The following is a 12,908-nucleotide window of genomic DNA, read 5'->3' on the forward strand; positions in this document are numbered from 1 at the left end:
AAAAAAGTAACTCGTTTTTCTTTTGAAGTAGAGGCTTTCTGATAATCAATAGTTCTAGTCCTTTTCTCTAGAGCCATTTTTTGTTAGTAACTCTTTAGTTAATTCTTTCACTGATTCCCTTAATTCCTCTAAATCAATACTAGAGAAGTCTGAGGAGGTACTGGCAAAAGATAAAGTAGATTCCTTTTCAATACCTTGCTTTCTAACATGTGTTTGATTTTATTGAGACCCTTCCTACTTAGTGTATACAATGTCTTCTTTGTAGTATATAGTTTCACGTCAAATTTTCCGAAGTTTTTCCTTCTGTAATTGCTTATCACAAATCTACAGCTTCCTATTAATATCAGCAAGTGTACATTGAAATTCCTGGTGATTCAATAACGTTGCTAAATTAGTTTTCATGAGAGTAATTCCTTCAGATAATGTATGTAATGAGTTAGCTAATTCTTCATTTGTTAATATAATTAAGTCTAATTATCTTTCTCCTTCAGATAATAAAATGTTGCCTGAGGAAGACCAGGAGATGAAACTGAAAGGGAGACCCCATGCCTAAGGGAGTGTATGAAGTGGGAGGAGGAACAAGCACATGGTGAAGTGACGAGGAGGTGAGGCAGGAGTTAGGAAGTAGAGGTAAGGTGGATATAGAAAAGCTGCCTTAAGCACAAGCAGAAGTGGAGGCAACAGGGAGGAAAGTAAGAGTAGGCTGGGCATCTATAAGATCAAGGTTCTTAGGTCAAAATGTGATAAGTGCCCAGTGAATAACCTTTATTAACTCTTACTCAGCCTGCCTGTTTCCCAGAGTTGGCACCCTAACCTGTCAACACCAAGTGGTGGTTATGTCTCGGGTGGGAAATCTGGGCCTTGTAGAAATGCTGGGTCAAGACCAGGTGGGCCCCCCTACATCGATGGGGACTGCTTGAAGATGACAGGCGGTTACATCAACCTTGTCACCTGGGAGCCTGTAATGATGAAAGCAGATGCTCCACTATGAAGAGAATCAACTCTTCCTTAATGGACTGTGAGTGAGACCTGGAGTGACTTTGAAAGCAATCTTTTTGGGAGAATAAAAAAAGCCTTACCTGTTCTTCTGACAATCTGCATTAGAACAAGGTTGAACCTGCTTGGAGAAGGAACAAAATAAGGGTTTGTGCTGTTATGGAGAAGATAACTAAGTCTGTTGGGAGGAGCTAACCATATTTCAATCAACTGCTTTTACACACACACCCTCACCTCCACCTGTAGCCACATGTATGCAGAGTTCCAACAATAGCTTCACCAAGGGGATTGAGAACAACTCTCCAAATATGTCCAGTTGATGGCATCACAGTCGTATGTCCCCTATGCAAATGTGAGAGGCACTCCTGTCCAAGGTCTACTTACCACATGTATTTCTCAAGAAATCAAGGCATAGTCCAGTTGAAGTGCCTTGTGGTTTGTTCAAACACCTAAACAGCTTTAATTAGTAGCATCAATTATTGAAAAAGGTTTCATTTCTCAGAACTGTTTCCAAAGCTAGAATACCTAGGAATGCATTACTATCCTTTGTGGACTCCCAATGTCAGGGCAACCATCACAGGCAGTGTAAAAAGAGATTAAATAAAGGCTTACATATACAAAAACAAATAATTAAAGCTCCCCATTGAGAGTGAACCCTCCTTTGCTATCCATTCGGATACTCAAATAGAAATATCCCAACTTCCCAATCACAATCTCCTGAACCCTCCGAGCACTACACTCCCTTTAGCCACAAACTCTTCTAAAGACCAGCAACAGACAATCCCACCACCAGGCCACTGTCGCCATCATTCTGGTGCCCCCACAGACACAGGCAGAAACTCATTAGCAGCTCCCTGCAAGAAGAGTATTGAGCACCACCACTACAAACAAAATTGGCCACAGTCCCAATGAAATCGACCCAATGCCTTTTCCCACGGTGACCTCCATTTAACATCCTTCAAACCCTGTATGATTCAGGGCCCTGAGCGATGGCTACTGCTGATCCACAACCCTCCCTTCAGGCCTCAAAGTGCAACTGTTCATAACAGCACCTTAAAACTATTGCAGAGATACATATGCAGTTCGTCAAGTAAGTCAGAGATGCAGGGTTTCTACAAAAATAGTCTCTTTATTTGCAATTCACATGAACTATACAACAGTGCAATGCAGGTATATGTCACTCCATTGAGTAATTAGTTTACCAAACAGAAAGGAATAGCACGAGTGATCTGTCTGATCTTGCAGAGAACAGCACCAAGCAGTCATCACACAATGGTCCACAGCTAATTAGTATCCATTTAGCAACCAACATCATTTGGGAGGGAGAAGAAATCAAGAGAAAATGATGCAAAAGATGGGATTCAAAACAATTTCTGCTCTGTACTTCACAGTACTGTCTTGCAAGGATGCTAAATGCTGTGATCTGCAACACCAAAATGGGGCAATGTAGATGGAGCCCAAAGGTGGATCAAGAAGAGAGGAAGCGGGCACATAAATAGTAAATGGGCACATGCTCTCTACTCAGAATGATCTGCCAAGGAATGGTATGGCTCAAGTGGTCACTGCTTTGAATGGATATGTGACACCTGGTGGCACAAAGATATAGAGCATCTCGCTTGACTTGATTGGCCTCAAGTTTAGTACGAGTTCATATTTAGGAGTGGGCTAGTCAGACTGATTGCAAGTTGACCATTTGTGGCTGTAAGGGAATGGCAGCTTCAGTATGGTTACGAATACAGGGTTTCTGAAATAGTCGTAATTCACTGTGTTTGTGGTTCTGGTAATTTCAGTTTACATTTCTACTAAACCAAATACTTAGATTATTGTTCTTGGCTCTCAAATATAATGTTCTTTGTTTGTTAAACAAAACTTCAATTACACCTGTAACTGTCCAAGCTTATTTCAGGAGGAATCTTCAGATTCCTCTGGGGTCTCATGGTATTCCATGAAAGGTCATGGCATTTTGTTGCGATACATTTCATTTTAGACTGGCGATTGCATAGTCTGTGTTTCCTAGATCCATGTGTTCTTATTGCCCTGAGAGGTACTGGCCCTTTCTGTAGGTAATGAAATTGTTTTTATTCAAACATCCAATATGGTTGGCCACCTTGAGAGTACTCTAGGATTCAAAAGCCACATGCGCTCATAGAAGTGGTCCTAGTGCATTTGCTGGCAAGTTAACCATTAGTTTTTCATTTACATGTTCCAGCAAGTCTTCAAACTTTGAATATCACTGAATATGACTGCATTCCATAGTGGACCTGCTTCTTGTGGCTGCTGTATTTCAATATTTATTTCAGCTTGTAGTTTTGCATAATGCTAAAGGAGAAGTTACTGGAACCATTTCTGCTAATGCGCCCATCACCATGGGATTCAAACACATCCGTTTTGATGAGCAGTGAGTTGCCACCTTTGTAGCGGGCTATATTTTTTTACTCAGATAATAGGGTAGCCGTATTCTTATAATATACTCTTGTGACTTTCGTTCCGTTGTGATATCATCTGGTAAAGCTGTAATGTCGCTCTCCTCCATTTTTAGAATTCATCTCGGGATGTTTTTTTCTTCGATGTCGATTCAGATGACTTTTCCAAGTGAAGGTCATCTCACAGTCAGTACATTTATGTGGTCTCTCCCCAGTATGTATTCTTATATGTCCATAAAGATAATCTTTCCTACTGAATCTTTTGTAACAGAAAGTACATAAATGTGGTTTTTCATCTGTGTGTGTCCTATAATGCTCAGTGAGTTCGGTCTTCTGAAAGAAACTTTTCTCGCAGTCTGTACAGGAATAAATCCTCTCTGCTGAATGTGTTCTCATGTGTCTGAAAAGCTCACTTTTCAGACGGTAGCTTTCATCACATTCAGTACATGCGTAAGAGTTTTGATTTTGCTTCATGTTGCTAAGACCATCAAGAAACTGTAAATCCCAAAGATCATTCTCGCAGTCCTTATACTTCTGCGATAGTCTTGCTCTTGACCTTTCCTGATGGACACTGAAATATTTGGAATAAGTATCACCACTTTCACATTGAGTAGTTGTCGCTCCTTTCATTGTTTCATAACTTTCTAAATGCTGTTGGCTTCGAGAATTTGGACCATTGTCACAGCTCTGGAACATTTCTGTGTTTTTTTTAACTAACAAATCTTTAAAGGTTGCAGTTTCTCCAACTTCTTTTTGAATGTTCATGCTCTCATCAGCTGTTGAAATTAAATGATAGACATAACATTTTAAATGATAATACATTGTCAAAACAAATTATTTTATTTTAAAATATTACTCTACATACTGTAGTAAAAACATTATTGAAACATTGAAAAAATATGGAAACATTTGCGTAAAAAGGAACAACCCCATATGTATGGTCACATTATAGCTGATCACATGTTTCACCTATATAACTTGACAGCTATTTGTATTTTATTAAAAATGTATAGAGCACCTTTCGCCAAAGGCGTTGTACAATAAAAGAATCAAAGAAACAGTATAATCATAAATGAAACAGATGAATACAAATGTACATCAACAGCGAAAGAAAAATCATTTTGTTTTTACCTTCAAGAAACTAGAGACATAAGAAGATAAAGTTTAAGATTAGTTAGGAAAATGGAAAGAGATGAACGAAATGAACGGCGGAGGGCATTCCAATGCTTGGGAGCTAAAAGAGAAAAAGAACAAAAACGAGATGAGGAACAAGGTGGTTTAGTAACAGTCAAAAGAAACAGGTTCTGAGATTGCAAGGAACACAAGGGAACATAGAACGAAAGTAAAGAGATAGAGGAGGGCCAAGGCGTGAGCATACTTAATAACAATCGAGAGAAAATTATGCAAAAGATGGGATTCAAAGGGTAGTAATGCGATTGAGAGTAAAGAAGAAGTGATAGAGGAACTGGAGGTAGAAAAAAAGACGAACTGAAGAATTATAATTAGAACGAAGAGGGAAAAGATGACAAGCGGGAAGACTAAGTAATAACAATTAGCAGTAATCAATACGAGAGAAAAACAGAGAAAGAAGAGGTTTAGTGGCGTGAAAGAAAACATAGGTGCGTGCATGACTAATGTTAAACAGAGAATATTGACAGGAACGAGCAATAGAGGCAATATGGAGGGAAAAAGAAAGAAGAATCAAAGATGAAGCCCAGATTGCGCGCTGAAAGAGAAAAGGAAAGAGTAGATGGAGGAAAGGAAAGAGGAGGGTGAGAAGGGGTGGGAGAAATAGAAGAGGGGAAAAGAACAGAACCTCAGTTTTTGAGGGATTTAAATGTAGAAAGTGAGAAGACATCCAATTCTGGACAGCTACAAGACAGTTTGAAACAGTGGAATGTAGGACAGAGTGAAAGGAAGAAAAGAAAGAAAGATCTTTGTATCATCAGCGTAAAGGTGAAAGGAGAGGTTAAAAGAAGAGATAGGAGCAGGGTAGCGAGAAAAGAGGAACCAACACCGAACTCTGGGGGACACCATAATTGTGATGAATCCTACGGACTCCTCACTAAACACTAAACACCTTCCTAAAGTCTCCATCCAAGGTGGCCAGGGAAAGGCAGACACTTCCTGATCTGGACTGGGGGTGGTGTTCTGCGGGAGGATCACATGGGAGGAGAAAGGGCCCAGGGGTATGACAGGACTCCATGGGATGAGACGCAGTATTTTTGTTCCTCTAGGGAGGATATCTAACAGATGCCAAAGTATGTAATGGCTTGTTGTTATAACAATCTATCTGTTCCGCAAGTTGAACATCTTAATGTGGGTAAAACCAATCTGAAACCCTTTGGTATGGAGAGAAATAAAAACCCTTCTAAAACCCGGGAGACTCAGAGGAATAGAAGATCCCCTTGCTCCCAAAAGTATAAGAACGGTTTAAATTACAAGAAACCTTCTTCTTCTTCTTTTCAATCAAGTCAGGTAACTTATCCTTATGATAATTCTTTAGAAAATGTTATGCAGAACAGAAATAAAGTTAAGAGTGAAGAAGAAACCAGAAAAACTAACTTTGTCATTAGGGAGTTCAAGTCCCATAATTCCTTAAGTACTGGGACGAGGAAGAGGGCTAAAGAGGAACAATGCTGTAGGAGTGGTCAAATCATTAATGGAAATGGCCCACACCTGAGGGAGACAGCGGCTTAAAAGGCCCCCTCAGGTGCAGGCATTAGGAAGAAAGCAGAGTGAATGGTGCAGCCTGTGTATGCAGCCGACGTAGAAACTGGAAGAGGGAGAAGACGCCTGGACCACTGTTAAGTTGAAGACAGTAGCCGGTCCTGAGAGGGTCTGTGTCTCCAGTCGTCTAAAGTGCAGAATTTGTGTAGCAGGAAGCGTGCAAGAGGGAAGCTTGCCCGAGGGAAGCTTTCCCTATGAAGACCTGTCGTGCAGAGACCTGCGCAGCAGGAAGCAAACGTAAGGGAAGCTTCCCTTCCCAAGAGGCTGTCTCTTGTGGCTGGCGTCCACCAGAGAGCCTACTGAGCAAGGGAAATGCCTGTTGCCGGTGGCACGCGGCTTCGGCGGACCAGGAGATGTGGTTTTCAGGGTCATGAGGAGCTACAAAAGTAGAAGACATGCGAACAACGAGAGGACAAGATGCGCACAGTTTACCAGGTGAGTTCACAAGTTGATAGTGACCCTGGTGCACTCCGAGACTGCTCGCAAGTTCAAGGCAGGTGTTTACACTCACGTGTGTGTGGAAGCACTGTTAAAAGTGATTTTGAGTACCGAACTAACAAAAATCAGCAAAAGTTCTATTTATCCAAACGACTTTAACTTTAAGCCTGTGAGTTTGTTGAGAGTCCAGCAACCCGAGGGAGCAACCTGGGTAAAAGCTAATACATACAACCATTACCAAAGCCAAGAGAAATCAAAAACGAAGCCATTTAAGTACAACAGATATGGCCAAAGGCAAAAGGGCACTAATGAAAGCTTCAAGGGTTGTGAAGCTTGTTATTCATGCTTTGTGAAGCGTATAAGAACTGCTGGTATAAACACACATTGCCAAAGCCAAGGAAAACGTAGACTAAGACTATCCTTGTCAGTGTTTGGTTACTTATGCAGTCGGGAAACAAGAGTGGCAAGAAGGCTGCCCTTCTAGAAACAATTATTCAGAAGTACAGGAGCATAATTTGCTGAGGCACCCAAGTGTATCTTGTTTGCCCTGAAGTGTTGGTAAAACTTCACTGTCACAGAAAAGTGAACTTTGTGAAGCTGTTGAAAAGCTGTTATAAGTTGATTCTAACTGCATAAGCACTGACTATTTGTGATGCGCTGTTCGGGCAGGAGAGTATACCCGGGGAGTATACTCGTATACCCGGGGAGTATACCCATATACCCGGATAGCAAACCGTTGAAGTAGTAGGCCTGGCATGGGAGTAAACCAGCTAGATGCTTCGGAAAATCTTTCGACGTAGGCGTCCTGCGTCGATGATGTCGATACGTTGTCCCTCGAGGGCATCCGTCGAGGGTCGACGTCACCGTATGTTATATATAGGACGCACCGCGTCCGTAGCCTCAGTTGTAGTTTTTCCCAGAACGTGTGGCACCAATCTCCTGCCAGTATGACTGCAGAAAGTCTTGCAGAAACGTAAGCTGCAATCGCATAAGAAATTCTGTAGAGGGGCAGGCTGGGAGGGTTCGATGTGGAATACGTCGGAAGAACATCCCATCGATAGAACGTTACCAGATAGGGTAAGTAACTTGTTCTTCGAGGTGATTGTGTCTTCTGACGTATTCCACATTTATGACAGACTCCCAAAGCAGTACCAATTTATGGAGGTGGGAAAAGAATTTACAAACTTAGAATTTTAGAATGCCCAATCAAATTGCTGAATATAGGACTGCCTTACCAAAGGCCAAATCCTGCCCATGGATGGAGTCGAAGGAATAGTGTCTCACAAAAGTATTGACAGAAGCCCATGTGGCTGCTTCGCAAATATTGCGAATCGGAACACCCCTCTGTAGGGCAGTGGAGGCAGCCACACCTCTAGTAGAGTGAGCCCGTAAGCCTACTGGAGGGTCCTTTCCCGCCAAACGGTAACACTCAGCGATCGTCAAATGATCCATCTGGACACGGTCTGCTTGGAAACGGCCTGACCTAAACGCCTTCCAGCATAACCAACAAAGAGCTGATCATCCACTCTGATCCGGGACATCCGTGAGAGATAGAAACTCAAACCTCTCCTAGGATGCAACGTATGGAGCCTCTCCTCGTCAGGATGTGGAGGAGGATAAAACGCTGGAAGAATTACCTTCTGGCTCAAATGGAATTCTGACACAACCTTCGGAAGAAAAGCAGGCCGAACCCTAAGGACAACCCTGTCCTTATGGAACACAGAGAAAGGTGGTTTGGTGGAAAGTGCCTGCAACTCACTCACTCACACTCTGCATGCAGAAGTAACCACAACTAAAAATACAGTTTTAAAGGACAACAGTCTCAACAGACAAGAATGTAAGGGTTCAAATGGAGCTCCCATTAGGGACTTTAAAACCAAATTGAAAGCCCATCCCGGCACCTGGAAAAATCCCATCCCGGCACCTGGAAAGGGGACAGTGGAAACACATTAGTCAGCCCTTTTAGAAGCTGAGAAATCAAAGGGATCTTAAAGTAAGAACATTCCTCAGACGAACGCTTAAATATGCACAGCGCCGCCAGTTAACCCTTAATGGTACCTACTTGCAGACCCTCGTGGGCTAAAGAAAGCAAAAAAGACAAAACCAAAGGAATGGAACATATGAAAGGATCCAAATTCTGTACCCTGCACCAGTCGCAGAACTTTCTCCAATGGCAACAGTATAGGGATTTCGTTGCGGGCCTTCTGGCCGAAAGCAACACCTCCATCACGTCTTCAGGGAGGTCCCAATCCTTATACCTCAACCTTTCATATACCAAGCATAAAGGCTGAGAGACTTGACCTCTGGATGGAGAACCCAACCCCCGTCCTGTGAGAGCAGATCGTCTCGGTAGGGAAGATGGCGTGGAGGGCAGATGGACATGTCTAGAAGGTCCGGGTACCACGCTCTCCTGGCCCATGCCGGAGCAATGAGGATCATCCGGGAACCAAACCTCTGTAACCTCCGCAACACCTGCGGAATGACGGGGACTGGAGGAAACGCATACAGCAGTGGGAAGGACCACTCCACTATGAAAGCGTCCCCCAAGGCTCCTCTTGGAGGAAATTCCCGCAAGCAGAATCTTTCACACTTCCGGTTGACACTGGTGGCGAAGAGATCCACTTGCGGGGTTCCCCAAAGGGCGAAGATCTCCAAAAGACTTCCCGAGCCAGCTCCCACTCGTGAGAGACCGTGTTCTGCCTGCTCAGAGTGTCCGCCGCCGCGTTTTCTTCTCCGGCCAGATGAACTGATGAGATCAAAATTTCCTGCTGAATTGCCCAGAACCAGAGCTGCATCGCCTCCCTGCACAACGGGAGTGACCCTGCCCCCCTTTTTTGTTGAGTAGTGCATGGCCACTGTATTGTCCGTTATAATCAAGACATTCTTCCCCCGCACAGAAGGCAGAAAAGCCTTCAGGGCTAGCCTGACGGCCCTCAGCTCTAACAGATTGATGTGGAGTCTGGACTCCGACGGAGACCAACGGCCGCTGGCTGTTAACTCTTTGGCATGAGCTCCCCAACCCGTGAGGGATGCGTCGTCACGATCGTCACCTCCGGCCACGGTTGCCAAAATGGAGCTCCCTTCATCAGATTGCCTTCGACTGTCCACCACAGAAGATCCTGGGCGACCGAGGGTGGAATCTGAACGGGATCCGACATCCTGCCGGAGAACTGCAATCACTGCATCTTGAGAGCCCACTGCAGAGATCTCATCCGCAGCCTGGCCTCTGGCACCAGGAAAATGCAGGATGCCATGAGGCCGAGCAACCTCAAGAACTCAAACGCCGGGAGACTCTGGGCACGTTGAAATTTGTCCACCATCTGCAGAATGTGATGAGCCCTCACCTGGGGAGGCGAACACAACACCGGGGAAGTGTCGAGAACTGCTCCGATGTATTGGAGCCGCTGGGTGGGTGTCAAATGGGACTTCTTTAAATTGAGGGAGAAGCCCAGCCTGCGAAGGGAGTGGCAGGTGACAGACAGGTGATCCAGGGTTTGCTTGGGAGAACGTGCCCTGATCAACCAATCGTCCAGGTAGGGATGGACGTGAATCCCCCCTTTCCTGAGATACGCTGCCACCACCACCATCAGCTTGGTGAAGACCCTCGGGGCGGAGGTCAATCCGAACGGCAGGACCCGAAACTGAAAATGCAAGTCGCCAACCGCGAACCTCAGGTACTTCCTGTGCTTTGGATGAATCGGCACATGAAAGTAAGCATCCTTGAGGTCGAGAGACACCAACCAATCCTAAAGTTGAAGGGCCTGGAGGACTTGAGAAAGAGTTACCATCTTGAACTTGTTCTTCCTGAGGAGCTTGTTCAGCCAACGCAAGCCCATGATGGGTCTCAATCCCCCGTCTTTTTTTGGGATAAAAAAATAAGGAGAATACCATCCCTTGTTCTTCTCTCTACAGGCACCAGTTCTCTGGCACCTTTCTCCAGCAGGGATAGGATTTCCTGCACAAGGAGTGGATCCGGACGCTTCAAAGAGAGCTTCCCTGGTGGATTGTCGCGAGGCCTCTGCCGAAAGGGAAGACAGTAGCCGTGGGTTATGATCTCCAGAACCCACACATCTGAAGTAATGGCACGCCATTCTCCAAGATGCTGCGCAAGTCTGCCCCCAACCGGTGAACCATGGCACATGGCCTCATGACTCAGCGGATGCGGCAGAGCCTAAGGGCAAAGGGGCAACTGCCCGAGTGGCTTTGGCACCTCGAGTACCTTGCTATCCACCTCTGGTACTCCTACGGTGGCCCCTTTGACTGGCAGCTCCTCTCGATCTACCAAAGAGTAGTACCGAAAGGAACCTCCCCTCCATTGCTGTTCCCTAGGATGAAAAGGCAGAGGTTGACGTACTTCAGCGCCCAAAGACTTTGCTGCAGCTTTGGAGGTCTGCAACCTCTCAAGGCTCTTGTCAGCCTTGCTGCCAAACAGAAGGACACCATCAAAGGGCATGTTGAGAAGCCGGGATTGCACATCAGGAGCAAACCCAGACTTCTGCAACAACGCAAATCTGCGTATCACGGTGCTCACAGCCATGAACCGACTGACAGTCTGCAGTGTCCAAACCCGACTAAACGGCTTCACACATGGCATCCTTGCCGTCCTGCAAAAGGGCTAGAAAACCATTGCGTTCCTCCCCTTCAGGAATATGCTCAGCCGCCAAAGATGCACAATTCCACAGAGTGTGAGTGAATCTTGCCAAGGCACAAACGGAGTTGGCTGCATTCAAAGCCATACCTCCAGATGAAGATACCTTCTTCGCCCAACCATCAAAGCGCTTATAGTCGCTACCAGGAGGGATGGTAGGTTACGCAGCCTGCTTTACGGGGGCCGTAGCCTCCTTTACCACTAATCTCTCCGGAGTAGGTTGCGTCGACAAGTAGCAGGGGTCACCACTAGCTGGACAGTATTTTTTCGGAAGCGACTTATTCACTGCCGGGAGACTCTCCGGAGCAGTCCAAGCCACCGCCCCCTTCTTTGCAAAGCCATATGAAATGGCAACACCGGTCAGTGGGTGGACCTTGGTCCAGGATATCCGTCAGATCATCCTGAAGAAAATCAACAGGTGGAGCAGACCACCCCAAGTATTCAGTCACCCTCGACATGAGACGCATATATGAGGATTCGGCATGCGTACCAGGCTCAGGCCAGGTAACAAGACCACTGGAGTCATGCAAGGACTGTCAATGTTCTTCCATCTGACTGTGACCAGACAACAGGTCATCAGGGACATCAGGAGGCACAACCATCTCCTCATCAGACCCTTCTTCCACCTCCGAAATATCATCCAAAGGTTGGAATAGATCCAATCTGGGTGGAGGAACAGAGAAGGGCTCAAAAACAGGCCTCACAGACTTACTGAGAGCCTTCCTCAGAGTTTCCACAGCCCTCCGGGGCACCTCCGGAAAATCCTCCACAAACGGCATCGAGGGAGCTGACGGAAGCAGCGTCAACGTCGACCGAGGCGCCAATGACTTCGAAAACTGCTTCAAGGCCGGAGTCCTGAGAGTGTCCTTCGACGGCCTTGGCGCCGATGGCGTCGACGACTTCTTCGAAGCCGGAGCCTCGAGAGTGTCCCTCGACGAATACGGCGCCGATGGCATCAACGTCTTCTTGGAAGGCCTCACAGGTTCTGACGGTCTCGATGGCGTCGAGGACCGGGATCTGGCATGGCTATGGCGATCAACCTTGCTGATGGTGCGGAAACAGTGCCTTGCGATTCGAAAATCGCCATCATCTTCTGGTGAAATGCCTCCCATTGGGCCGACGACGAAAACTTGGTGGGACAAGTCAACCGTGACCGGTGATGGCGCTTCCGCGAATGCCTAGAAGAGGCAGAGGAATGGCGGGAACCACTCCCAGACCCCCTGGACTTACACCGACGCAGAGAGTCACCCCTCGAGTCGTTGGTTGAAAGCCCAGCGGATTTCGAATTATGGGGCTTAGACACCCTACCTACCATTTCTTCTTCCTTTCCCGCAAAGCCTTCGATGTCAGGGACTGGCTGTCATCGCAGTCGTCGGTGGCGTGGCTATGGCCGAGGCACCAAAGGCAGACGTTGTGCGGGTCCGTGATGGACATCTTCGCACTGCAGTCCCAACACTTTTTAAAGCCCGACTTCGGGGTAGAAGAAAACAAGGACATTGTTTCAAAGTAGAATAATTTGCTTTCGAAGCAGAAGAATTGAGCGCGCCGAGATGTCAAGCAAACACGTTTGTGGAAAGAACGGAACTGAGGCTACGCGTGCTGTGCGTCCTATATATAACATCCAGTGACGTCGACTGTCGACGGAGGCCCTCGAGGGACAACGTATCGACGTC

At 46.0% G+C, this 12,908-nt stretch overlaps 1 protein-coding gene across 3 annotated transcripts in view; it reads right to left on the minus strand.

The window, feature by feature from the left end:
- Positions 1-2,105: 2,105 nt before the first annotated feature.
- Positions 2,106-12,908, minus strand: part of LOC138481556 (zinc finger protein 613-like) — a 322,756-nt gene continuing 311,953 nt past the window's right edge. For all 3 annotated transcript variants that reach the window (XM_069613736.1, XM_069613735.1, XM_069613734.1), the window contains one exon: positions 2,106-4,195. In XM_069613736.1, coding sequence (XP_069469837.1) covers positions 3,495-4,195 — 701 coding nt within the window. In that variant the 3' untranslated portion in view covers positions 2,106-3,494. The remainder of the gene's footprint in view (positions 4,196-12,908) is intronic.

The sequence above is a fragment of the Ambystoma mexicanum genome, chromosome 5p, assembly GCF_040938575.1.
Source record: "Ambystoma mexicanum isolate Mex_15411 chromosome 5p, UKY_AmexF1_1, whole genome shotgun sequence".
Taxonomy (NCBI): Eukaryota; Metazoa; Chordata; class Amphibia; order Caudata; family Ambystomatidae; genus Ambystoma; species Ambystoma mexicanum.